Here is a 27,735-nt window from a genome sequence, read left to right as displayed (position 1 = left end):
AAAATGTTTCCACAAATACATGCCAAAAACAGCACTTAACCTGCTTACACTGCATCCAGGCCTTTAGTCAGGCTGCCCAGAAAAAATGATGTGGTTTTAAACCACTTTATGTCCACCAATTTAACACTAGAAAGAATGAAGGCTCACAGGAAAACAAATAAAAATTATTTTTAAAAATTCAGTTTTGTCAAGTTTTCAACACAGTGATGTGTGGGTGCCACAATATTTGATGTGTATCACTGATCATAAAATACTGATAGATTATGCTGATATAACCTTTATATTTCTATAAACAAAAGCTTATGTTAGCCTAAACTGTCAATATTTTGTGTTCCTCTGATTGTCTCTGTCCATCCTGCAGCTGGCCATCTTCTTCCTCTTTGACCTTCAACTGTTCCAAGCATAGTAGTCTTTTTTCAATGAATTCTTTTGAGAAAATGTCTTCAGTTTATCTGGGCGCCACGTGAGAAGTGAGGCTTGATTGGTCAAGAATCTATCTGCTTGTTTTCTTTCCCGTCAAAGGAACTCTCCAAAGTCTTCACCAACACCAAAGTTCAAAGACATCAATCATTTTCCTGTCTTGATGTTTATTTTCCAGCTTTCACATCCATAAAGAACCAGTGGGAAGACCACTGTAACGTCCGTTCTACTTTTGTTATCTTGTTGGCTCCTCCAATATCCTGCCCTGTTTTCACCTGTTCTCACTGTTCAGCAACTCACCCTTGAGGCACTGCCCCAATGCCTCATACGTTAAAACCACCACCTGGACAATTCTAATTTTTATTTATCACAACAAATCATTGGATTGGAAGACCTTTTTAATCTTTCATCCATGCGCCAGTCTGTACCAATCTTTGCTGTATTTTTTGAGTGCTGGATCCTCTGTTGTGAATAACTGATCTGAGTAAGCAAAGGCTGTCCACCATTTCCACATCCCCATCATCAGTGGTAAAGTTAGTGGTATTTCCTGTTGTTATAACCTTAATCTTCTTCATACTGAGTTACAGTCCCTTCTTTTCATGCTGTCCTTTGACCTTCCTTATTAGGACTTTCCTTAACTTTCCTTATATGGTGATAGTATGTAGCCTTGTCCAACTCCTTTAGAATGATAAGATGTGCTAGTATTCCGGTGTTCCTGAAATCATTCCATTTGACAATATAGAAGTCTTTGCTGTGGTCAATGAAACACATGTCGACATCCTTCTTGAAGTCCTTGGCTTTTTTAATAATCCAATGATGTCTTTTTTTCCTATGATTTTCCTGAAGCCTTCTTACACATCTGGCAGTCCATGGCTCTAGTCTGCGCTGAATGTTCCTGAACATAACTTTACTGGCGTGTGATGTTAGGAAAATTGTGTGATAGTTTGCACACTGTTGTCTCCTTTCTTTGTTTCGGGATATAAACTGACATCTTTCAATCTGCTGGCCAGTGAGCTGTTTTCCAGATTTGTTGGCATAATTTGGTCGGCTCTTTAACAGAATCTTCTTCAGAATCTTGACATATTCCCATTGCAACATTTCCCAAAAGATACAGTTTGAATGTGCCTGTATCACAGTGACACACCACATGTTGATTTTGTTGTTTTGTTTCTGCAATTTCGTAGGTTTATTGTTATTTGCTATACAACTAACAATTTTACCCTTTTGACCAAGCCTTAGGTTCTGTTATACTTATGCTACATATATGTTGTGATGTTTCACAACATACTCATGTGCTTCAGCCTCCTAGAGTTCAAAGGCTGAATGGAACCTTTAGTTAATGTAATTCCAAAATTAACTTAAATGTGTAAACAAAAAAAGCCTGCCATTTTTCTAAATATTTTTTTGAACAAGTGGACATCAATGTAGTTTAAACCAAGCATATGAAAATTTTGGCTTCTCCATTTGTGCAAACTGTTTTGGTGACTATGTACCTGAAGTGTTTTTTTAACACTTATCAGCTAACTGTTCACATAATGTATCACATATTTTCTTATAATTGACCAAATGCATCAGTTTGACAATACCATGACACTGTTAAAAGTGAAATATAAAAGAGAAAATTGGTATTAGAAATTAGTGTATTTGGCCTTTAAATAAAGTGCTCTATTTCTGTTCATAAGATTTTTATCCTATAATATTTTACTTTGGTAATAAAATTAATAACTACAAATAAATAGTATAAATAGTACACTCAACAGTGTAGGTAGATGGCAGTAATATCTGTATTGACTTCTAAGGGTTCATTTGAGAATTCAGTGATGCAGGTGGGCAATTTGACCACTTTATGTCTTGCATGAAAACTAAGTCATGATGCTGATTATCATGTGTGCTTTTAAGAAAATGTATCCTGGCAGTTGCTGCCCCGACACATTTCTATTTCTCGTAAATGAAATTCTAATAATTTATCCTCCTGGCAACTTCAATTTGTATCTCACAAACAGTTTATCAACCTCTCTATTATAGTGGAAGCTGTTTTTAAGTTGAAGCAGTGAGGCCCTTGTTTAGCCTTTGATAGAGCCATGCTGTATGTACAGATGTATTCCTTTCTCTCTCCGGGGAACAGATGGAAATGATTGGCATGGCTCGCTCCGTTTGTGCCTCTTTATGTTTTATTCTGTCTCCGTATTGGAGAGAAAGAACCATCCACGCGTCTCCAGAGGGTTTAAATAAAAACCCACAAAGGCAGTGAGCAGTGAGCAGCAGGCCATGAATGGCCCATCAGAAGAATACATTTCAGTTTGAGAGTGTGTGTGTGTGTGTGTGTGTGTGTGTGTGTGTGTGTGTGTGTGTGTGTGAGAGAGAGAGAGAGAGAGAGAGAGAGAGAGAGAGAGAGAGAGAGAGAGAGAGAGAGAGAGAGAGAAAGTTAACTGGAAGGAAGGAAAGAGTGTGAGATTAAGAAATGATTGGGAAGGAAGGAGGCAAGGTAAGTGGGAGAGTTGACAGGAAGAAAGGAAAGAGTGACAGTTGAGTCGAAAGGAGAGAAAGAAAGTTGTGAGATAGGAAGCAGAGAGAGAGTTGAGGATGAACAGAAAGAGGAGAGAGAAAGAGGTGGGGGGAGAGAAACGAGAGGAGAGGAAGAGAAGGAGGAAAAAGACAGTTGACAGCAAGAAAGGAAAGAGTGTACGTATAAGAAAATTTATAGGAAAGGAAAGAGAAAGAAAGACCGTTGAAGAAAAGAAGAAAAAAGGTGAGAGAAAAAGGAAAGAGAAAACAGCAGTAAGGAAGAGAGGAAGGAGGGAAAGAGAGAAAGCAGGAGACAGCAAGAAAAAGAGTGAGTACGAGAGAGCTGAGAGAAAAGGAGAAAGAATGAGCAGAGAGGAAGGAAGGAGAGAATAAGTTGAGCACAAAGAGAGGAGAGTTAAGAGAAGAGGTAAGAGAGGAAAGGGGAGAGCAGAGTGGAAGAAACGTAATAAAGTGAAACGATGGCCAAGAATCTCAGGACACCAAGACGTTCCTGAATCCTTTGTTTTGGGTAAATACTTTTTTATAGGCTTATTTCCCTTCAGGCCATGTTTGTATAATGTGCTTCCTCTTCAAAATTGAACTGTATGATGTTCCTCTGAGGCCGTTTGTCATTGCCAACAATATTTCTTCCCAGCACGGCTACATCGAGGGACAGCCAGAGAAGAAAGGCCTGTTTCCAGCCTCTTTCGTCTCATTACTGTCCCAGTGACGCCGGACAAAGGAGTTTGAGACCAAGTGGAAGACGGTGGTAGCAGTCGGAGAAAGAAGCATGAGATGTCTTCTGCTCTTCTGGTCATGTTATGAATAATCAGTGCTACAAAGCAAGGCAGTGGACACAGAGAGCTCTACAGCACAGAGCAAGTCTTCACAACCTCTGTAACAGTCAGTGGTTGTTCAGGCCCTTCAGACACAAGAGAGCTGAATATGTCATCATGTACACTCTTAAAAAATAAAGTTTCCAAATAGGCTCCTTTGGAGCAGCGCTATGGAACTATGGTGGCAGATCTTCACTGCAAAGAGGCTGTGTGGCTGCAGGCTTTCATTCCACCCAAGCTGTTGTTGCTTCTGAATAACTAACACCAGCCATTTGCAGACAGGCAGAGGAACCACTTTTTTGTTCCCTAAATAACCTTTCAGTGGACACAAGAGTCCCGTGTAAAGGTTCTATTCCTGATTAAAGGCTTCTAATAGAACTGTATAGAACCATTTAGGGTGTCTACATTAGGGCTAGCACAATATGGACAAAATACCAGGAGTTATATACAACTACGTATTGCAGATACACCTTGCAATATTTTATAAACATGTTGGGGAATTTTTAGTGCGACATGGTGAAAGCTTAGTTTGCATTATTTTGGTCTAAATAGTTTACTTTTGTTGAATTACATGAATATCTTAATTCCTCAACCCTCCCACAGAAACACCTAGAACAGTGATTGGTCAAGATTCAGTAAAAAAAACAATGGGCCTCGTTTACCAGCCATTGTTAAGATGAAAGATGAAACACCACTTATGCAGTTTTCAGGAAGATTCTGACATTCGCCAGTGTTTTCTTATTTGGGTTTTGATCTTAGGTAAGAACAGAATCTACAGACACTCAAGAGCACAAAGCTATGAACAGATCCTAAATTAAGAAAAAGTTCTAAATCTGATGTAGACTTTTTCTTAGGACCTTTCTCAAGAACAAATTTAAGAAGATGAATTCAGAACCATCAGCCAACTGTATTTGCACAATGTGGAATTAGACCTCTGCATTTAATCCATCCTTGCAGTGAAACACCCACATACATGCACACTAGTGAACACACACACTAAGGGGCAGTGAGCGCATTTGCCTGGAGTGGTGGGCAGCCCTATCCACGGCTCCTGGGGATCAGTTGGGGGTTAGGTGCCTTGCTCAAGGGTACTTCAGTCACGGACTGTCAGCCGAGGGGATCGAACAGGCAACCTTCCAGTCACAGGGCTTGTTCCTTAACCTCCCGCCCATGACTGATATTTGTATGTCATCATGTACTAATATCGTTGTAATGATTAACAAACAATATATATAATTGTGCAGTCCTAATGTCTATGAGATAGAAGTGTTAAGACAACACATACTGTCTGCAAGTCTAAAGATGTGCATATCATATCCAAGTCTAGTTGGTATTAAAATGTTCAAGTCTGGGGGAGAAAGGAAAGACAAGCAAATGTGAACACTGACAAGTGAAGTTAGTTCAATTGCATTATTAAATGGGTATGCCACAGATTTCTCTAAATTTCTCAATAATTTGGGTGAAAAGATAAAAAAGAGGTTTGATGTGAAGTGCTTCATTCTAGTGGAATGTACACAGTGTTTGTTTACAGTGGTGGTGATATGAACCAGACGTCTGAAGTGTTCAATACCTCTAAAAGCTACCTCAGAGAGCTATTACATGAAATAGTTATGAATTCACTGCCTGATACCTGAGAAACTGTTGTATATAGTTTAAAAATAAACAGTTTTTAAAATCTATTCATTGTGGAAAAGTATATGCAGAACGTTGTCGGGGAAAAAATTAAACAGCCTGATGAAATGACCAAGCTGACATACCCTCACATCAGTTGTACACAAATGCTGCGTACTTTTCTTAACACATTTCGTATGAAATTCAAGTACGTGTCTTAACTAAGACCCCAGCTTCCTATCACCACCACTGTAAGTAAGCTTCAGTATGCTTCTCTACAATTAACCATTCAGATCAAGATGCTCTGAGTGTATTTGAATTTTACAGAATTAAAAAAAATCAGTGAAGTTACCCTTTAAGACAAATAGAGAAGTGCAATGCTAATGATGCAATGATGTATCGGTATTATTTTGGATGTATCAATTTAACATATGGGCTTGTGGCCTGTAAGTGTATTTGCAGGGTATAAATGAGGGCCAAATGGCTAATGCACAAAAAAGGCAAATTATTTCAGTATTTCAGTCTTTATAGATTCCTAAGGTCAAAAAGACTCCATACAGGTGGTCGTGATTATATATGTACACAAGGCTTTATTCAAGACAGACCACAGCTTTATCAAGATTTTTCACAAAAACTTGGCACGAAGTTGCTTACAAAGGTGCTTGCACATGATTTGGTACTCTGTCCGTTAAAATGGGGGCACACTGTCACATTCAGGTCAAGAATCTTTTAACACATGTAACTTCTCATTTCTCTTTAAAGCACACTGGGAGATGGTAACCTAGTTAAATACTTGGCCATCAGGGCCAAGGCAAGTCTGGGCCTGGACTATATACTGTGTGTAGTCACATGTCCTGTGTGTGTTGAATGCAGTGTAATTAACAGAAATCTCTGGGCCACAACTTTAAAAGTAATACTTGAAATAAATTCATATCCCACAATCCTGTAAATAACAAGTCCCCAAGACTAACCACTGACTTATTGCTTTATTTTTCTACCAACTTGCACATTCATACCTTATACTAGGTAGGGGAATAGTTGCCTGTGACTGATGCCTGTAACTTGAATACATTGTATTAATGTTGTTTATCTTCACTGTTTTACATTAAGTCTGTGATGAAGTAGAATTGGAATGGTAATTTTAAAAAGTGAAAATATTTAGTGCATCTCAAAGAAATGCCATAGCAATGTTGTATTTCCTTATTTTTACTTCTGCATTCCAATTTTTTATTTATGTTACCTGATCTCTTAATACGTGATTTTTTTATTGTTTATAATTTGATTTTATGTTTTGAACAGGAGGTAAATGGAAGAAATGTTTATGTCCCCTGCACTATTTTCATTACTCATTAATGAGTTTTGTTAGAACACTTATTAAAGTGTGTATGAAAGGTTTTTTCCTTCAGTCTTGATGGGATGGTTTTATTGTTTTGATAATGTGAATTGAGACATGACCTTCAGCCTCAGTAGACCACAATCATCATCATCATCATCGCCATTATCATCAGGCACAGGGCAATGTAGAAGAAAAACATAATACATTCATAAACATAAAATCACATAATAAATCACAAATATATAAGAAACTTGGCAATAAGAAAAATCTGCAACAAAATGAAAAGTCAAGTTTCAGCATTTTCACAGTCCTGCAACAGTTGATAGGCTACAAAAAGAAAACAACTTTGACCAAAACCACAATCAGTCATTACAATTATCCAAAACAGATTCCATTTATTACTCTAAATCACAGGTCAAGTCAAAGATGCGTTTCAGTCTATGTTGCTAAAATAGTAGCTGGTAAAAATCCCAAACTGTGGTAAGTATTACTGGCAAAGGTAGTAAACTGAAATGTGTGTGTGTGTAATCAGTGCAACCACGCAAAGGCACAGATGCTCAACGTTCAAGGACGGTTGGGTTCTTCATGCAAAACAACAGAGTAAATATTTGCCTTTAATGCACCATTAATCAATATAAATAATAAAAATATTCACAATCTACTGATCATGATGTGCTCAATTGTTTTTTTTTTAAAAAAGACAAACACTATATGCACAAAAGTATTGGGACACACCTGTTAGTCACTTAGTTAATGCTTCAGCACACCAATTTTGGACAATTGTATGCTTCCAACATTGTAGGAGCAGTTTGGGGAAGGCCTTATTCTGTTCCAGCGTGACTGTGTCCCAGTGCACAAATTTGACTGGCCTTCACAGAGTCCTGACCTCAACCTGATGGAACACCTTTAGGATGAACTTGAACAGTAGTGCTCAATCCTGGTCCTGGAGATCCACCACCCTTAAGGATTCAGATCCAATACACCTGGCTCAATTACCAGATACTCCAGAAGGCCTTCATTACCTAGATCAGGTGTGCTAGATTACATTTGGAAGCTCAGCTCTGCAGGGTGGTCGATCTCCAGGATCAGGATTGAGCTCCTCTGAACTAGAACGAAGATTATAAGCCTGGCCCTCTCATTCATTTCTGAATGAATGTCCAAACATTCACGCAGACACTCCAAAATCTTGCAGAAAGCCTTCTCCAAAGAATGGAAGCTGCTATGGCTGCAAAGGGGGGACCAACTCCAAATGAATGTCATAAAAGCACCTGTAGATGTCCCAATACTTTTGTCTCTATTGTGTATTGCTAAAACAAGGCAAGCAAAATAGCCAATTTGGATCCAGATGGTAAATAATGTTTTCATTTGCTTTAGTGATCCATACAGCAAAAACTAATAAAAAAATACTTTTCCTTAAAAACACTTATTGGTAACTATAATGCAAAACATACTTTGTACTCAGTTGCAGTAAAAAGTGCTTTTTTGTCTAAAATGAGAAGTTGAGAAGTGGGCCAAGAATGCCGCTTTGCCAAACATGAGTTTTATTTTCATCCTTTTCCTCTTTGCAGTCAAGTCCCAAGGGTCAGTATGTGTAAGGCTTGACAGTGCAGCTCAATGTGGACATGAAACAGCTTTAAAGGTTCAGTGAAAAATTACATTTACATAATTTCTTTATGTTTTGCACCAGAGCTAACAGACTAATGTAGCTAACAAAGCTATACCCCACCAAATAGCACTGTGCTTACAGTATGCCTACATCACATAAGTCTAGATAGTATTTTAGATAACATGGCCTGAGGTAAGCATGCAGGGTAGTATAAGCATCAATTATTTGTTAGCTACATTAGCCTGTTAGCTCCAGTGCAAAAAAGAAGCAAACTTCAGACACCAAACATGTCTTGACCCAATTATCACTTTAAGCTTATTCCTTCCTCTTACCACTCCTTCTCTGGTCCACTGCCCTCCTGCATCTTCAAGAGTTTTGTTCTCATTGAATTTAGTCCATCTTGTGGTTCTACGTTAAATGTGTGACAAGTAACAATAAAACATTCATTAAAAAACAGTTAAGGTTTGTTTGGTCTTGAGAATACAGCTTGTTGTCAGTGGGTTTGGTTCAGCAATTCTCACAGTGGTCAGTTAATAGCAGGGTGGATCACAGGTGTGTCTTTGTCCTCTTTGGCCTCTATTCTGACCCAACATGTGTGGTCTCGTGGCTTTGAGTCATTCCTTCAGATTCAGACTGGTTTGTTGTCCCACCTTCGGGTAAAGTTTAATTTTGCCCTCTGTGTCCAATTTACGGATGATTTCACTCTCAAAGTCAGCATTATGAACACCTGTTTTCCTGAAAGCTCCCGCATACTTGTTGTCCTCCCAGTAGTGGTGCCAGTTTCCCAGTGAATCCGCACCATAGCCGAACACAGACACCTGGAGGGAAAAACCACAATAACATGAGGATTACCTGGATTGCCCAACTCGGTCTACTTCACAGTAAAAGAAAACAACATAGTAGTGCCTAGTTCTAGTTGCACTTTTGAAGGAACGTCTAACTGTGTGACACATTACAAGACTAGGTCTTAATCTTGGTCAAAGGTCTTAATTTGGGTAAAAAAAAAAAAAACATTTAAAAAATATAATTCTATCTAAATTGTGGAGCAATATTGCCTCTTTTATATCATAATGGATGACGAAACTCTTAAGGACAGTGGAACTAAAAGTTGGAAAGAGTAAAGAGACATCGTAAGGATCATGGAATTTCAAATAATTACATTTTTTTTTACACTAATCAATTTCAGTAAAACACAAATACATGCCCTATTTTAGTGTCATTAAAAATTGTATTTTGCCGAGGTCCTAAAAATGACTGAATTAGACCTAAAAAAAAAGAAACCTTGCTCTGAAGTCATTATATACATATTCAATATCTTTACATACTGTTCCCTATAAAAACAGAAAAAATATGGTTTATAGCTTTAAAAAAAAAAAAAAAAAATCAGAGCAGCCTTTCAGTCTCTGAACGCTGTATGTACTTTTTTTCTGTCCATTTTTACAAATAAATGTATCATACAGTATAAGAAACCACATACAAGTTCAAAATTACCTCAAACTTTAACATGCAAATTATTATTGTTATTAATTAATTAATTTAATTTAATTAATTAATTACACACAAAACAGAGTTATTTGTAAATTATAGGAGTTTGCAATGTTGGGGGTTCTGTGGTGTTTGAGAGGTTAACAGCATGCAGTTTGCCTCAGCAGTGTGATAATTCATGTTAAGATCATATGATTATAATCTACACAGTGTGATATGAGGAACTGAAACTAAATCTCTAACCACCTGGGCAGTTTAGGGAGATCTATGAAGATTTATCCAAACTAAAAGAAAGTAAGGGGTTTTACCTCATCACAGAGATGCAGAGCGAACACTATGGCTAACATGCCAGTGGATGGGTATCTTCCATGGTGCTCTGTCCAGTGATCATGAGTGTACTTAAAAAAACTCGGATTCACCACAATCACCTGCAAGCCAAAACACAGCATGGTAAAAAAATACAGTATGGGTGTAAAAATGGTACAAATCATCAAATTGTGCTGAAATTTGAGATTTCATTACTGATGCACAGAAACAAAGTTTTAGGTCAAAAAATGAACATGAGAATGAGACACACCTGGCCAAAAGCCGAATCCAATTGAATAATTATTTGTATTTGCCTTTAATAAACACAAAACCAATAGGTACTACCAGATGCTTTGTCTAATGTCCCACACAGAAACCGTAAAATAGTTCCACATGGGCAATTTCTTTTTATTCCCACTGTTTTCTGTTGCAGCTTAAACTGTTTGAATGCACTGACCAACACAGGAGGGTGAACAAAAGCGTTTTAAAAAAGTTTTTCATTTTCATAACGTTCAAATGATATGTTGTGTTCAATTTTGACACTTCAACAAAGTCTAATTTAATCTTTACATTTTTTCCCCTCTTTCAGCCAATTACCAAAAGTGCTGCCTTTGACCATTTTCAGCCAAATGTTCTTGGTCATGGTTTCAGTGCATCTCAAAATTGAATCCTTTCACAGTCAATGTACTCGTAATAATAAAAGACATTTACCCTCACCATGTTCCAAGGAACTGCCTTGAACATTTCCCTATGCATGTAAATGCCACAGGCTTTGGCTAAATGATTATACTTCACACTCACCTTGTCTTTATCTGCTTGCACACGTTCTTTCACTCTCACATATGTCCTGAGGTTGAAAAAGAATGTCTCTTAGTAAAGCACTGTTTATACATCTATATACATTATACATAAATTTAACAAACTTGTTAATAACAAACAAAATAAAGATGGGCCACTCAAATATGAGTGAATTTCAGGGAACGGCGGCTTCACACTGAGTGACTACAGAATGTCTGGCAAATCTGGGCTTTGTTAAACCATGCAGTTAAACATCTATGCAGTATGACAGCGAAGACCACACCTTTAATATATGGTTATAGTCTTAATTGTATAGGGAAGCTGAAATTTATTAGATGGCTAGATTCCACCCTGCTGGCAGGAACAGAAAATACAGTAGCAGTCAAACGTTTGGACACCTCATTAAGGGTTTCTTAGCCTAACCATTTTCCACACTGCCGAAGAACAGTGAATACATCAAAACGGGAACACATTTTTCAGTCAATGTAATGTGTTATCTATTTTAGAATCTTCAAATTAGCCACCATTTCCTCGGATGCAGCTTTGCACAATTTTGGCATTCACTCAAACCGTGTCAGGAGGAGCCACCTCATTAGATGCTTTTTCAACAGGCTTGAAAATATGCATAAGCTAATCACAAAAATGCAAACATGGGATCATAGCCATCAACTTTTTAGAAATAAATATAATGTATTTGAGTATTCGCCTTTAGATTAAAATGTTGATTACAATAATGAAAAGCATGCATTTAGTCAAGTGAGTCCAAAACAGACAGGAAGATAGCTGGTGAGTGAAAAGTGTGTCAGAGGCCACAGAAGGGATAGGTCAGGGAAATTAGCTAGAAGGGAACTGCTTAAGGTTGCTTTTCTCCCAGCCTTCAGTTTTCTAGTTGACTATGATGCAAATAAAATATAGACATGTTTGTGAGTTTGCTGAATGAGGAACACACGTTTTAATTTCTCCAGTTGAAAGTGCACTCGTCACCCACTGAAGGTCCCTCAGTTTAAAAGGCAGCAAGACAAGATGGACACCAGGGTTCAAATCCACAGCGCTCTCTGGGTACATGAAGTGGTGAGTGGTTTTATTCCCCACATGTTGCTCGAACCCAGCAGTCATGGCTTTATTCATCCTGCAGGATAATCCAACAGAGATATTTCAGTTACTGTATGTAATTCTGTTGTTGCTGACATATATAGTGATACATGGTTTAGCACTTTACTCTTAAATTAATTCTAAGTGACCTATTCTGATCCCTCTGGTTTACTTTTAAATTTACTTTTTTTTTTTATTTAAAAACGTTATTCAGTGGGTGCAGCATTGCAAGCAACATTGGAGTTTGAGCAACACTTCTCTGGAACTGCACTCTGAGCATTTGCATAATGATATGCTTTAACTGCTGTAAGTGTTTAGTGTTAGCCATACTTTGCATCATGTGTAGGCAAATCCAGCAACAAACTGAATAAGTATGCCATGAAAAACACCCCCATCATATCAACCCTAATCTGTACCATGGCATGAACAAAATAGATTTCTACACAAAGTTAATTAGTTCCATCATTTATGTTGGCATAGGCACTCCCAAATTTTACCCTGCTGCACTGACATTGAACCGTATGCTTGCACTGGGTACATATGTCCAACAGGTCAAAATAAGCTCAAAACAAAGTTTTGTACAAAGTTAAGTACAGTAAAAAATTACATTTACTTAATTACTGTCCACCACTGGCATGTAATAGTCCACAAGGTCACAAAAAAACTTCTAAGCAATTAAAGGCCTGTTAAATGTTCATGAGTCCACCATCAGGAGAACATTAAAACAATAATGGTGTGCATGGTAGGGTTGCAAGGAGAAAGCCACTGCTCACCAAGAAGAACACTGGAGAGACAAGCCAGAGGGTTATTGGGACAATGTTTTGTGGATGGATGAAACCAAAATTGATCTTTTTGGTTTAAATGAGCTTTATGTTTGGAAACAGGAAAACACTGCATTCAGGCATAAAAACTGTAGCCTATCTGTGAAACACGGTGGTGGTAGTATCATGGTTTGGGCCTGTTTTTCTGTTTATTTGTCAGGATGGCTTACCATCATTGATGGAAGAATGAACTCAATCATACCAGCAAATTCTAGAGCTTAATATCAGGACATCGGTCCCTGAGATGAAACTCAAAAGAATGTGTGTTGTGCAGCAAGACAATGACCCTAAGCACACAAGTTGTTCTACCAAAGAAGGTTAAAGAAGAATAAAATTAATGTTTTGGAATGATCAGAGCAAAATCCTAATCCTATACAAATGTGGTGGAAGGACCTGAAGTAAGCAGTTCATGGGAGTAAACTCACCAACATAACAGAGCTGAAGCTGTCTTGTATGAAGTAATGGGCTACAATTCCACCAAGCCTATGTGCAGAACTCAATCAAGAGTTACCCAAATGTTTAGTTGCAGTTATTGGTGAACAAGTAGGTCACACCAGATACTGAAAGCAAAGGTTCACATATTTTTTGCCAATCACAGATAAGTAATATTGAATCATTTTCCTCAATTAAAAAAAAAGTATAATATTTTGTCTCATTTGTTTAATTTAGTTCTCTTTGTCTACTATTAGGGTCAAATTTCACAAGATATTTTATGCAGATAAATTCTAAAAAGGTTCACAAACTTTCAAACACTACTGTAAACACATATACAGACACTATTAGAGATGTAATAGTGACAGTATACCATGTATTATACTGATTTATTACAATATTGCTGTCATTTTCCTATAATTTCCAAAACTTGCTTACTGCACTGCAGACTTCACACATTCAGATCCACAGAACATCTCTAGAACCTATTAATGCTCTGTATGCAAATCCGTGCTGGATAAGAAAGGGGGAACTGCAAACAATTAATCCCTCAGCTCCAACGTGACCATGGCGAGAGAAAAGTTAAGGCCCCCACAGGCAGTGTCCAAAAATTTGCTGACATTCACATCAATGTGCAGTATGCTCTGCTATGTGTTTTATAAAGTTATATAATGGATAAACAGCTAGTTACCACTGTTTCTGTCACTAACTTCACTAAGTTCTACTGAAAACTGCTGCTTCTTCTGTTTTTGTCGTGATGCCAGTATGTATGGCAGATCATGAGTAGGTTAATTAAAACAGTCTGAATTGTTGAACTGAGAACCAGCAGAGTGGAACATACCGAAAGACAATGGAATGGGAGTCTATTGCAGCTCCATACTTGAACTGCAGTAGATTTCCTGAGTTTCCAACCACAGCACAGGTCCGACAGTGACTTGGCTGATGCAGTTCTTCCACAGGTGGAGAAGAAATCACAGTGAACATTTTCTTCATCACTTCCTTGATTGTCCCATCAACTGACCGCTGCAGAGCCTGCATTCACATTAACAAGCACCATTAGAACTTCAGACGATCCAATAAAGCATCTTTTCTTCCTCCAGGAACCCTCATTCATGTTCCTCGAAATAAGCACCCTGAGAAGCCTCTAATTTTAAAGCACTGAAATAAAACTCGTCTTTCATTTGACTGTACCTCAATTATGACCTTATCTTATTACAGCATTTTGGCTCTCTCAATAAAAGCTCAACAAGGTAGCTTGATGTAAGGTTGCCTGTGTGTGTGTGTGTGTGTCATTGTAGACAGGAAACTGCAGCATATGTGCCACTGAAAAGCTTATCTGTGTTTGGCCCCAGTTACACTGTCTGAAGCTAGAAAGCCTTTAATTATGTTAAATTAAACCTTACTGAAATGCATGCATAGGCTGGAAAGTAGCTTATTCAGACTGGATCCATCTCTCTGTTCACTATGGTAAATGGATTTTTGTTTAAGTAATCAGAATAAAAGATGGTGGCTTGGGGGTTCACCTCAGTGGATTGTAATAATATTTGTTAAACAAGTGATGGTAATAACAGATTTGGACGATTACGCACTCTTTTCCAGATATGTCTCTGGGCCAGTGTGGTTAATGATATCTGCAGCTTTCAAATGATGCTTGCAGGATGCATTAGCAACCCAGAGAGACACAGTGTTTGGACTGTGCTCAATCAAAGCTTTTTTTTTTCTTTTCCATGCAGCATCTGCTTTGCTCTTCTGTATCCTGTGCATGACTGATGCAAGTGAACCCTGTGTTATAGTACAATAAAATACAACAGTGCTTAAACTTATAGCGCAACTCAATTTGCTATATGCAAATTTCCACTTGCCGAAATATCTGTAGTTTTAACTACACTTCATTTCTTTTAATACGACCCTAACATTAAGTATGTTAAAAGAAGCAATGACAAAACATGCAAGTGTTCCTTAAACCAATCTATTGTACTTCCACTGACTTAACACCTTATTTCTATGGCTGTTCAGAATCAGATTCCAGTGTTTACTTTTTAATTTCCTTTTTCTTCATCACTTTTCTTTTGTGCTAAAATTCTATATAAAATAAATGTCAAATATGTAAATCCAGTGGCAAAACACAAGTATTAGAGATGGGCCTTCAGTTTGGGCCATATTCACAGGCAGGGCTGCAGCTCATATTCACAGTCAGTGATATCCAAGACACTTTCCCCCTCATCAAATCGCTCCTACATACTGCAATAGAAAACATGATTGGTTGATTTCTCTGTCACTTGCTAATTATGTTGGCAGTTAATCTAACCTGAAAGGCTTTCTATCAATCTCTTTAAGGCCAATCAATGAGAGAGCTCACTTGGCTGTGTCCAGATAACATGGCGAAAAACTAAGTTGTTAACCCCTTTTTTACAAGTAAGAGTATTACTGCATTACTTTCAGAGTTTGGATACAACAAGCATTGTACTATTAAATTAAAACAAACTGAACATTTCAGATATTTATTAAAATACAAAAGACCATTTTTTTCTGGAAATGATTGGGTCTAGAGACCTAAAATCTGCATACAGAATTTGCCTCCAAATCACTTACCAGCCACCACTTTAATGCAAGTGGATCTATTTCATTTTCCTTGGTAGTGAGGTAGGGTTGCTGTTTGTGGTCGTAGCGTTGGTCAAACCACTCAGAGACACCCAGATCTGTAACACATGTGGGGCAGCTGCAGGAGCGCCGCTGGATGGACTGGGTGACGGACTGAGAGTGTGTTTGGTTCTTTAGTACAAACTGGGCCGCCGTGTGTGTAACGTCCTCCGTCATGGACAAGAGACTGTTTTTCTGAATAGTGTGTGTGGCCAACATAAAAAACAGGATGCCACAAAACAAGGCAGCAATGCACAATTTCTTCTTCAGCAGCATGGCTAAAGCAGGTTTCTTGTATCCTTTTTGCCTTTTGCAATGCTCAATGGGCAAAAAAAGTGATATTCCTCAGTGCTAGGAGGCCACGTGTGGCTCTATAACATGATGGATCCAGTAGCTGGTTTGAATCATTTAGGTCCCTTCTGTGCCAGCCAGACAGGTAGAAAATAAGCTGACAATTTTCTTTAAAATCTAAAAACGTATTTTTGAGGCATAAAATAAAAGTAATATTCCTATAAAATAGTCTTTAATGTCTTAACTATCTCCAGCTCCTTTTTGGGGACACAGTAGAACAAATCCACGACAAGGGCTCTCCGTTGGTCCAGACACAGGGAGGCTTCTGGTATGTCGTCAAAGAAATGAGTGCAAAAAACCATATAGTTTCACTTCTTATTTTGCCAGGTGGAGAATACTATTTGTGAGCTCAGTGCCTCATCAGCATAACCGATTCCCCCTTTGCTTCCCAGCCTCCTTGTTCCTAAAACACACAGAACACAGTTACAGGTGATGAACCTTGATCAATCTTTATCAGTGTTGCCACATCTAGGTAGCTGCAAATATGAATGACAAAGCACAGAAGACAGAGGGGAAAACAAACCTTTGGCAAGAAGCTCTCCCACCAGCCCATAGAACACTCTGTAACAGTGCCAGTGATTCTGCAGTGAAAGGTTTCAGTTGGAAACCTCAGCTCCACCTGACGTTTGTTAACACAAAAAGCAGCAACCCACCAATCTTGCATTAAAACTCAGTTAAAAAAATAAAAAAAACGCTGACTTTAACAGCTGCTTAAAAGGCTATTTCTGCAAGTCACAGTGCAGCTACTCAGTCTCAAATCTGTTCTCAGAGTAGTGCAATAGTGTAGAAGGCAGGCAGAGAAAGACAGACACAACTGTTGCTGCTTGCTGAGGTTGCAGGAATATAGCCTAGCCTCCCCCTGCCCCGGCAGCGTCAAACAACTTCATAAATAAAATGCCTGGGCTGCTTTCGTTCTGACCTGCAGGAAGCATGAGGCAAATGCTACCCTGAATTGATGCGTGTCAAATACAGCTACTTCCAGAGTGCCCACGCAGAGCTTGAATCAATAAGCAGTCCCTCAGGGCTGCACTCTGGCTTACTTGCAATAGCACTGCCCTGCCCTCCTTAGCAGGCATCCTGGGACAAGTCACTTCAGTTTAGGGAGCAGCAGTGCTGACTAGGGCTGGAAGATAATGCTACCACTCTAGTATTGTGATTATATTACTGCATGTTTGCAATGTCTTAGACAATCGCTGTATTAGAGCACACAATTCCAATACATATAAAATGTACTGGTAAATCAATGAATCAATAATGTGACATGTTACAAAATACAGTGGTATTTTGGAAAAAATATATATTTTAGACTGGTTAAGATGCAAGCACCGTCACTAATATCAAACCAACAATAAACAATATACCATCGGGCCTTGTGCTGACTAGCCATATGGAACTAATGTAGGCTCATGTATAATGATTTTGCTATTCACAAAGACATAAGAATAACATACAACAAAACAAGTGGTGATTTAGGCACAACTGATGCGATTGCTTCAGGGTGTGTGGAAACAAGCACCCAAGCATGACTGTCAATTGCAACAAGCATGCCTCAAGGTGTCCTCATATACACATCCTCATTTAAACAGCGGGCCTATAAAACAAAGTATTCAGCAGGCTCATGGACTAATGGTTGTCCTCACAGAATTTTAACACATAGAATAAAAAGTGACGTTATGCTTTCTTATCATAATTTTAACTCTATAAAGCCATGTTATTTTCTTTTATTACAGTTATTGCTAATATTAATGTTACTAACAATAGTTATTGATTTTCAGTTAACCAGTCATCTTTCAGGTTGTTCAAATATTACCAGGCAAGAGTCTGATTGTGTATATATGTGACAAAAATAAAACAAATCTGCTTGTGCTCATCCTACGCTAAGGTTTCAATGTACACGATAAGAGTTAATAAAGAAAGAAACCTTAAGAAAAGTTTTTTTTTCATGCACATTAGCAACAGCAATCCATGTCCATGCAATGGTGTTGGGATGGGCAATACCACTGGCTTACTTTTTGATCAGATTCAAACTAATACCAAAGCTTGTATCCTGATACCAGTAAAGATACTGGTAAGCAGAGGGAGAGGCAGAGTGGGAAAAAAAAAACACCTTTCCACCACCAAAATCCATTCTGTTTTATAGAAAATAATTACTAGAATTAATGCTTAAAAGAAAAACACCTGATCCTGATATTTTTACATGAAAACTGCTTCTAAAAAATAGTCAAGATCAGATGTATTGATACCTGTGTATTGATCTGCCTTTTCCTTTTAGCAGGGAGTGGGGGACGCAGGATTTTTGTGGGATCAGCTGATGTTCAGCTGATTGGTGGGGAGAAACGCTGGCTGCCAGACGGCTCTCTGCCTACAGACCAAACACACTGCGTCTCCAGCCAGCAACAGCAAAACACACCCAGTCAGCAAAGCGGCAGTCTGGCATTTCCCATCACTATATATAAAAAAAAAAAAAAAAAAAAAAAAAAAAAAAAGCAGGAACCTTAAATAACAGGGCTAAAGAATATGGAGGGAGACAAGCTACAAAGCCAAACAGTTCATATAGTCTGCGATCTTAGCCCTTGGCAGACTATGAACACAAAATGTTTATTTAAAAAAAATAAATGGTTTCGGGTTTAAAAATGAATCACAGTGACTCAAAGTTATGTAAAAGTGACTCAGAATTTAAAGTGAAAATGTTTATGAAACTGATTGCTGTTTGAAGGTTATACTTATGTTGAATAATCTTTGCATAAACTAGAAACTTTATACTTGTATTTGCCTGAGGTGCACAACTGAATTACAAAATGTTTCACTACGTTAAAGTAACAGTTGTGCACAAAAAATTTTTTAACGCAGTTTAGTCTTTACTTCAAATGAAATCTATGCACCAAGATATGTTTGGTGTCTGAAGTTTGCTTCTTTAGTTTCACACTGGTGCTCAAGCCAAAATATCACATGACAATCTTTTAAGATATTTTCACAGTACACAATAAATATTACATTTTGCCACAGATACAAGGCGACAGCAGTGCCACAATGAAGCCAGTCACAATTCTCATGTAATTGCATAATTGCACTTGTTTGAGATGATCAAATTTATTTAAAGTGACTGCAGTAGTGCAACCATCGAAGCATTAGCCCTTTCATTAGCAGATTGCGAGTTGAACGCTGGTGGTGCTACAGCTATCTGTGGCTGGTAGTGTCTCACTCTCTCTGGGTTAGTAAGCGAGTGACACCCAGCCGATTTAGCTGATGTAACAGAACTGGCGGCTGACGGAAAAAATAAATCATAATATGCTACAACAAGCATGAATTGGATGTGTTACGTTGAGGTAAATAAATATAGATAAAAGAAAGTAATAAATGCATTACCTGAGACTTGATGCGGTTTATGAAATAAAAAGAAAAAAGAAAAAAAAAAGTCCAACTTGGTGCACCAACACCAAGGGCAGCGCTGAATTTTATTTGTAAGCAATCTACCTAATTCTAAGGTTTTAGCAAGTGTGCTGGAAGAATGTGCTTATATTTTGCCAATATTGTCACTCTTGTGAAGAACAAGTAGCTTTATTTAACTCTACACTGAATTATGGACACATTTGTGAGTGTGCATGCAGTGTTGATTCGACAGTAAACCAGTGTTAGCTTCTAAGTAAACACAGCTAGCGAGTAAGATGGCTTATCAGCCAATTTGGCCACTTTAGGCTAGCATTTTAAAAAACTTAAATTGTTAATTGCATTTATTTATATAACAATTAATAATAAGCGATTTTTATTGTAAAATCCAATTTAAAAACTGCCATCAAAAAGTGCAAAGTCTTTTACTCAAGACTTTTACTTTTCAACATTTCTCATATTGTGCTGAACTGAAAGCAATTAAACAAAACTCATGTTCTCTTTTAAAAGATACGCACACTGGTCAGTTCTTTAAGTTCTCAGAAATACACTATATTGCCAAAAGTGTTCAGTCACCCATCCAAATCATTGAATTCAGGTGTTCCAATCACTTCCATGGCCACAGGTGTATATAACCATGCACCTAGGCATGCAGACTGCTTCTACAAACATTAGTGAAAAAATGGGTCAGGAGCTCCGTGAATTCCAGTGTGGTACCGTGATAGGACGCCACCTGTGCAACAAGTCCAGTCGTGAAATTTCCTTGATACTAAATATTCCACAGTCAACTGTCAGTGGTATTATAACAAAGTGGAAGTGATTGGGAATGACAGCAACTCAGCCAGGTAAAATGACAGCACAGGGTCAGCAGATGCTGAGGCACATAGTGCCCAGAAGTCACCAACTTTCTGCAGAGTCAATCGCTACAGACCTCCAAACTTCATGTGGCCTTCAGATTAGCTCAAGAACAGCGTAGAGAGCTTCATGGAATGTGTTTTCATGTCCGAGCAGCTGCATCCAAGCCTTAAGTCACCAAGTGCAATGCAAAGCGTCGAATGCAGTGGTGTAAAGCACCACCACTGGACTCTAGAGCAGTGGAGACATGTTGTCGGGAATGACCAATCACGCTTCTCCATCTGGCAATCCGATGGACAAGTCAGGGTTTGCTGGCTGCCAGGAGAACGGTGCTTATCTGTCTTCATTGTGCCAAGTGTAAAGTTTGGTGGAAAGGGGGGTTCATGGAGTGGGGTTGTTTTTCAGGAGTTGGGCTCTGCCTTTTTTTTCCAGTGAAAGGAACTCTAAATGCTTCAGCAGACCAAGAGATTTTGGACAATTTCATGCTCCCAACTTTGTGGGAACAGTTTTGGGATGGCCCCTTCCTGTTCCAATATGACTGTGCACCAGTGTGCAAAGCAAGGTCCATAAAAGACATGGATGGGCGAGTTTGGTGTGGAAGAAGTTGATTGACCTGCACAGAGTCCTGACCTAAACCCAACAGAACACCTTTTGGCATGAATTCGAGCGGAGACTGCGAGCCAGGCCTTCTCATCCAACATCATTGTCTGCGCTTCTGGAAGAATGATCAAAAATTCCCATAAACACACTCCTAACTCTTGTGGAAAGCCTTCCCAGAAGAGTTGAAGCAGTTACAGCTGCAAAGGGCGGGCCGCCATCATATTAAACCCTATGGATTAAGAATGGGATATAACTCAAGCACATATGCATGTGAAGGCAGACAAGCAAATACTTTTAGCAATAATAGTGTATGTTCTGTCTATCATGATAAAAGTCATCACAATACCGATAACATATTACAGTATTGCCACTTCTAACTAAGCAGGCTCAACAAAACATGCAGCCTTAATAGCTAAATGCTTGTGCTTTTTGAGTAAGAAAACTTTTTTCACAGTGTCACTTTCAAAAATCGCATTTCATTTACTGAACACTCACCACACTAAGAATGCTCATCTTGCCACACCCCTTTGCTCCACTGGGAAACTCTGATGGTTCAATGATTCAACTTATTCCTGCTCAAAAACAAGGTCAAAAACTGAAAGAACCTTTCAGGTCATCACCAAAAAGATGGTCTTGTGCTGAAGTGGAGGAACTGCATACTGTCTATCTGCACATTTAGCTTACATTGTGCATACAATACATAGAACCCCTTGTGGCATTTACTCTTTGTATTTATTTGTGTCATCTGTTTAATATCTGTATTTTGTATTGTCCAGTAACGTACGCACCAATTTCAAGTCTTATTCCTTGTGCAAACAATTGTACTCAGTCAATGACGTGATTCTAATGTGATCTGAAAAACCCCAATATTGTTACCTGCTTCAGTGTTAGTCCACGTTTACTTACCTTTACAAGAAATGAAAACAAGGCCATTTTAGCCTTTTCCAATAAGAGAACAAGCCTGTGCTTCCCCAAAACCATCAAACCTCTAAAAGTCTGCATGATCAAGTTCTAAAGTAGTTCGCACAGCCATTCTTTAGCTTTTAGGCGTCATAAAGGACACCCGCATCTGAGCAGCTTCATTAGCATACCAATATGACAAAATGGAACCAGTGAAAAGGGGAGCCTTTAACTTTCCTATTGCTAAAACCACAGGCTCTCTAGCACTAGGCAAACTATTCAGGTTTGATTGCACATTGAGGAGTGCCCTTTACTCAGCAACAGCAATCTTTTCACAGCACTCTGTCATCAAACAGTTGGAAAAATGCTGATTTCGTCACCCAGGTTACAAAACTCAACACAAACCTGAAAGAAATGAACATTTCGTTTTTTATTTGGGAGTTTATGCTTTACCTCTTAACAATAAGTAATAAATAGTTCTGCCTTCTCTAAATCCTTTGTTAAGTAACACTGTAGCAGGCTCAAATTTTGGTGTGATGCAACTTGCTCAACACATCAGCTGATTATTTTCTTAGTTTATCTCTATGTAAATAGTCTTTTGTTTATTTAGTTTCAGGCTCATCATAGGCCTGTCTCATGAAGCAACCAGCTTCGAACTTAGTTTGACCTCACAGTTATATCACAATGTCAAATTATGCAGCACACCTAACCTGAGATTTCAGATCATGAACATCCTTCTGATCTTTTTTTTGGTTAAAGATGTGAAAAATACCACTTTTTTGCAGTAGAGGTAAATCGTAACAACAATGTGAAGCACATACTGCTCCAACAAGCATGGTTTTGCCAGACTGCCAAGCCACACGCTTTCTCCTCTGTAACAAAAAAGTGAGGGATACACAGTTGTCAGAGCATGAGAACCATAAATCCCCACACTAGGTTTATTATAACTATTATAAAGCCTGTAACAGTATGTGCATTTTTACAGTCAAGCCAATTTGAGTGCTTGGGGCAGCAATACACAAACAAACCTCACAGGGCAGTTAACCAGCCCACATATGGTCTAAAATTAGCCTTTCAAAGTTTTTAGCTAGACATACGATCAGTCCACAAAACTATAGTTATGCTCCAAAATAAGAAGCTGACCCATCAGTGACCAGCAATAATCCATTGCAAATTGCTACTTCCCTTAAATTGTGATAGGTTCACTATTCATTACCTACAGAGAAAAGTAATCTCACAATTCTCATTGCTTTACATCTGCGTTACTTTCTAAACCCCAAACAACTCTATACCAATCTTACACAGCCAAAATCACACCATTTAAAAGGCATCCACTATTCTTATAAACCTAATCTAGTGCAAGAAAGCAAAACACTGTTAGCTGGTCGCCAGGTGGCAAAAGAGCTACTTATGAGATAGTTTAAATGCAGTATTAACTATCCTTTATTTGAGGTTCACTTGAATAGCAAATAATAGGGCTACTCTGCCCACTTACTTCTGCATCACTTAGTTTAACTCTTTCCCTGCCATTTTAGATTAAAAAATTACATTTGTTTGATATTCAAATATGTGTTTACAAATTCCATCCCTAGTGATAAAACTTACTCTGCACTTACATTTGGTTATGCTATGTGTGTTTTTTCTTTCATTTCTCATGGCTAATGCCAATTAATATGCTCAATTGGCCAAAAAAAGAGCTCACTCAGCTCACAATTAACTTTGTCAGCTTGAGGCAACGGCAACCCACAGCATAATATTTCAAGCAAGGACACACACCCACATGAAATGCAACAACCTCAGCTTACCTAACATGATATAGCATGAGGAGCTGATGTGGTGCTTAATTTCACATCCCTGTCCTGATTATACTTCCCCTGGTGTCCAGTCACGGTATGCTCAGCGTTATTGGATGAATTATACATATCACAGCTGTCAATCAATTCTGTTTGATTCCTCTTCGCATTTCACACAATAGGCTGTTCCTCATAAGCATCACACGTCCATGTGCATGTGGGTAAGGACTGGTCATAGCTTGAGTATGTAAACCTGGATTAATAGAGGAAGCCGCTAACCTCTCTAATCCTTGGTTTGATTAACATAAACAGTGCCTAATCAAATCAGTAAGTGAGTGAGTGGACGGACGGACGGACGGACGGACAGACCCACTGCAATGCTGTCCTGTCATCACACATCACAGCAGAATAATAAAACTACACTCTGGGATTTTAAAAAATTTTAAAAAGCTGAAAAATCCTTTCGCTTATGTGATAAAGCGGACTGAAATCAAAACACCTGTAAAACAACAACCTCAATAAGTTTGTTTGGGCACTAAGTTAAATAAAAATAAAATCACATTATTAGACCAAATAGCAAGGAGTAGGCACATTTTGTAAATCACTGGGACTAATCTCAAGTGCTGTATTTCATAGATGCTAATCTATTAAAAAAAAAAGTCTGAAAAGAACAAAACCAATATGCCCAGTCATGCACTAATTTTAGTTTTGTTGAAGTGTAAACACACTTTACACATAATTAATCTGAACTATACAACTCTCCCAACAAACAAAACAGCTACCTAAAACCTCCTTTTAAAGATTTGCTTTGGATCACAGCCAGTCAAATACTTTTGGAAAGGTTAAAGGTTTGTCTTTGAGTGTGTTAAACAGTATCACCATGTCAGCACTAAAGTAAAGTACGAATTTAAAGTGGAGAGGACTGTTATCTGGGGGGCGGCTCTGGGGGGCAGAGGGGGAGAGCAGCAGGCTGTGTAATGGCTCATGTTTCCTGGCTCAAACTCAGTCACAGCACAAACCTCAATAAAAGCAAGAAAGCACGGCATGCTGTGCCCCCTCTCCAACGCCCCCCCTCACTATATCTGACCGAACATGAGCCCACAGCCTGAACCCCCCCGCAACACCTCCCTACCCTGAGCTTAGACATCTTGGGGAATTTAAAACAGCTGGCCCTCTGTGCTCTTCTATCCTCATAACAATGTCTCCCACACAAGTTCACTGGACATGCATGGGAATCTCCCAGAACTAGCATTTCAAGCAACAGTTCAGCCAAAAATACATAGATGTACACATCTCCATCCCTAATTCAAAAGGGATATCATATAGTTCATATAGCTTAAAACAGTAGAACCCATCTTGATGCCTAGCTCTGTAATGGTATTTAATACATAATAGTTTATACACCATCACAAACCACAAAACAGCCTGTTTAAGATGTTTTAAAAGCTCTTAACTTCAGACCAAACTTGCGTTGACTAATCGACTACATCTGAGATAAATCTGAATTTTCACCAAACTACTCCTTTAAAGTAGGGCTTGGGAACCGACTCTCAAAGGCTAGTTCCTGGTGCCAGGGTTGCAAAATGTCCTGTCAGGAAATGAGTTCATGCTCTAATCCCACATCTCCTAATTTGCCCATTTCCAAAGTACTGTAGACTTTTTTCCTCTACCTTGTTTTCTTGCCTGCTTTGTTGCTCCAGCTGGGCACTGGCAAGAGTGGAAATGAAGATGCATAGTATGTTTCTTATTACAGGCTGGTCCTCTTCGACAACACCCCCACTCCCCACCCCACAACCCCAGGGAAACCATGTTCAGAGGGGTGGGGGCTGTAATGTCACGCATTTAATACCGCTTTTCAGCCTCTAAACTGAACTAAAAGCAAAGACCAGGACACATGCAGTCCAGCTAGCTTTTAAAAACTGTACCATTTCACATGAAAGCACGGTTTCATGTGTTTAGTTACACTAAACACTGTCTAACTAACGTTACACGACACATGACTTTATCAGCACACAGAAAAGTTACTTCATAACGTTATTCGGACTTGCTTTAACATATTTACTCGACCTATATACACCGACATGCGCGTCTCTAGCCTGCTCTGGGCTTAAATCCAGCACACTGTTAATGCTGTTCGGCGTGAATAAGCAAATGTCCGTTAACTTTACTCAGACCCGTGTGCTGAACAACATAATGGACCTTTCAGGCACAAATTCGATCTAATTTCCATCTCGCGGTTTTAATTTGCTGGTTAGTAGCGTTACGTTTATGTCTCGGAATGGGCACGAATGTATTTTGTTACAGTCTGAAGGCTATGAAGACAAAAGTTTAGGAAAGAGGGATATTCAACAAGGCTCTAGCTCATGCTCACTGTCCCCGTTTCTGTAGCATCGTCGACCAAAATTCGTTTTGGCCAAGGTTTCTGGCCAATTTGAGTGATGTGTTGCTAGTTTAAGTTCAAGAAAAGAGGTTAGGGGTACTTTTGTGGTTAGTTTAATTTAGTCTGAGTTTAGTTACTCACCGCTGTAGCTCTCGCCGTACTGCTGCTGCTTTCTGTCTGCAAGCGAAAGAAACGATGTCGAGACTTACATGCTGCCTGCGCGTGCGTGTTCTCGCCTGCGTGCGTGTGTGCGTGCGTGCGCGCGCGTGTATGAAAGTGTAAGGCCAATCTTAGAAATCACAAAGCACATTATATATATATATATATATATATATATATATATATATATATATATATATATATATATATATATATATATACACACACACACACACAATATATATATATATATATATATACACACACACACACACACACACACACACACACATACACACATACATACATACATACATACACACACACATACACACACGTGTGTGTGTTTGTGTGTGTGTTGAAGGATAGGGGCAAGGAGGGGTGGATCAATACTGAGGCATCAATTCTTCTGATCCTGACATTTCCTTTTTTTTACTTCAGTTCCGACTCTATTTAAAAACATGCTTTTAATTAAATTGTATCCTAATTTGATTCTGAGAAAAAGAAAAAAGAAGAAGGATTAAGGTGTGTATGTTAATAGCTGCTTAAAGGGGAGCTCCACAGATTTTTCCAAAATTCTACATAATTAAATGGGTGAGATGTAAACAAAGTCATTCAGAGTAGTTTGGTGTGTACTAGAGAAACAGCTACGGTGACAGGAACCAGTCTTCCGCATCGAAAGAGCTATATTTGTACTGTAGATATCCTGACCCCTGCTTCCTATCAGAGTCACTGGGGAGTGCGACGCTGGAGGGTGTGTCAGAAAGCAAGTGGGTGTTGGAGGTTTAGAAAGAGCACGAAGGCGAAAACGGCTGAAGAAAAGCTAAAAGGTAAAATGGTGCTAGACATAGAGGGACCTAAAAACCAAAAGAAGTTGTCATGATTGGCCCCTCCCAGTTGTCCATGTGCTTGTGTTTTGGTCTTCCATGTGCTTTTGTTTACGTGTCAAAGTGCTTTCGTTTATCTTCCCAGTCAGGCCCCCTTGTTTTCAGACTCCACTCCTGATTGTTACCACCTGTGTTTTCCACCTGTGTCCTGTTATCCCTCATTATCCCGGGGTGAATTTAAGTCCTGTGTTTTTCCTAGTTGTTTGTTGGTCTTTGTATTGTTTGTGCAGTTTGTAGTGTTTGGATTGTTCATTTTTCATCATGTCTTTTCCACATTTGATCCATGTTGGCTCTATGACCCTGGACTGTGTTGACCCCAAGTTTGGATTTGACCTTACTAAATCTCACTTGTCTTCACACATGTGTCCACCTCCTCATCACTCCCAAATGTTACAGAATTATTTTATGCTATATTGTGAAATGGACAGGGAGCCTGTGTAAGCGTTTGAGAAACATTGTATGTTCCCATGGTCTGGCCTTAGTTACATCATTACTTAATTGTAAAAAAAATCTTAGCCATCCAGGTCTTTAATCA

At 38.7% G+C, this 27,735-nt stretch overlaps 2 protein-coding genes across 8 annotated transcripts in view; one reads left to right on the top strand and one right to left on the bottom strand.

Moving 5' to 3' along the window:
* The window catches only part of unm_sa1614 (un-named sa1614), an 85,328-nt gene extending 81,394 nt beyond the window's left edge, over positions 1-3,934 (top strand). For all 4 annotated transcript variants that reach the window (XM_017692845.2, XM_017692844.2, XM_037532538.1 and 1 more), the window contains one exon: positions 3,581-3,934. In XM_017692845.2, the coding sequence (XP_017548334.1) occupies positions 3,581-3,655 (75 nt within the window). In that variant the 3' untranslated portion in view covers positions 3,656-3,934. The remainder of the gene's footprint in view (positions 1-3,580) is intronic.
* Positions 3,935-5,936: 2,002 nt separating this feature from the next.
* st3gal8 (ST3 beta-galactoside alpha-2,3-sialyltransferase 8) lies at positions 5,937-26,380 on the bottom strand. Of its 4 annotated transcripts, XM_017692839.2 has the most exons (9): positions 26,296-26,367; positions 18,483-18,685; positions 16,763-16,858; positions 15,841-16,642; positions 14,090-14,280; positions 11,853-12,032; positions 10,907-10,952; positions 10,108-10,227; positions 5,937-9,132 (listed from the first exon to the last, which is right to left on the bottom strand). In XM_017692839.2, the coding sequence occupies exons 4-9, from the start codon at positions 16,162-16,164 to the stop codon at positions 8,929-8,931; spliced, it is 1,065 nt and encodes a 354-aa protein (XP_017548328.1). In that variant the 5' UTR covers positions 16,165-16,642; positions 16,763-16,858; positions 18,483-18,685; positions 26,296-26,367; the 3' UTR covers positions 5,937-8,928. The 4 variants fall into 4 exon arrangements, with proteins under 4 accessions (XP_017548328.1, XP_017548329.1, XP_017548332.1 ...); XM_017692840.2 differs by lacking the exon at positions 16,763-16,858; XM_017692843.2 differs by lacking the exon at positions 18,483-18,685 and having other exon boundaries at positions 26,296-26,333.
* Between the last annotated feature and the right edge of the window lie 1,355 nt (positions 26,381-27,735).

The sequence above is a fragment of the Pygocentrus nattereri genome, chromosome 21 (genome assembly GCF_015220715.1).
Source record: "Pygocentrus nattereri isolate fPygNat1 chromosome 21, fPygNat1.pri, whole genome shotgun sequence".
In the NCBI taxonomy this organism is placed as follows: domain Eukaryota; kingdom Metazoa; phylum Chordata; class Actinopteri; order Characiformes; family Serrasalmidae; genus Pygocentrus; species Pygocentrus nattereri.
The sequence above is the reverse complement of the archived record's forward strand: the minus strand, read 5'-3'. Positions and strand labels throughout refer to the sequence as shown.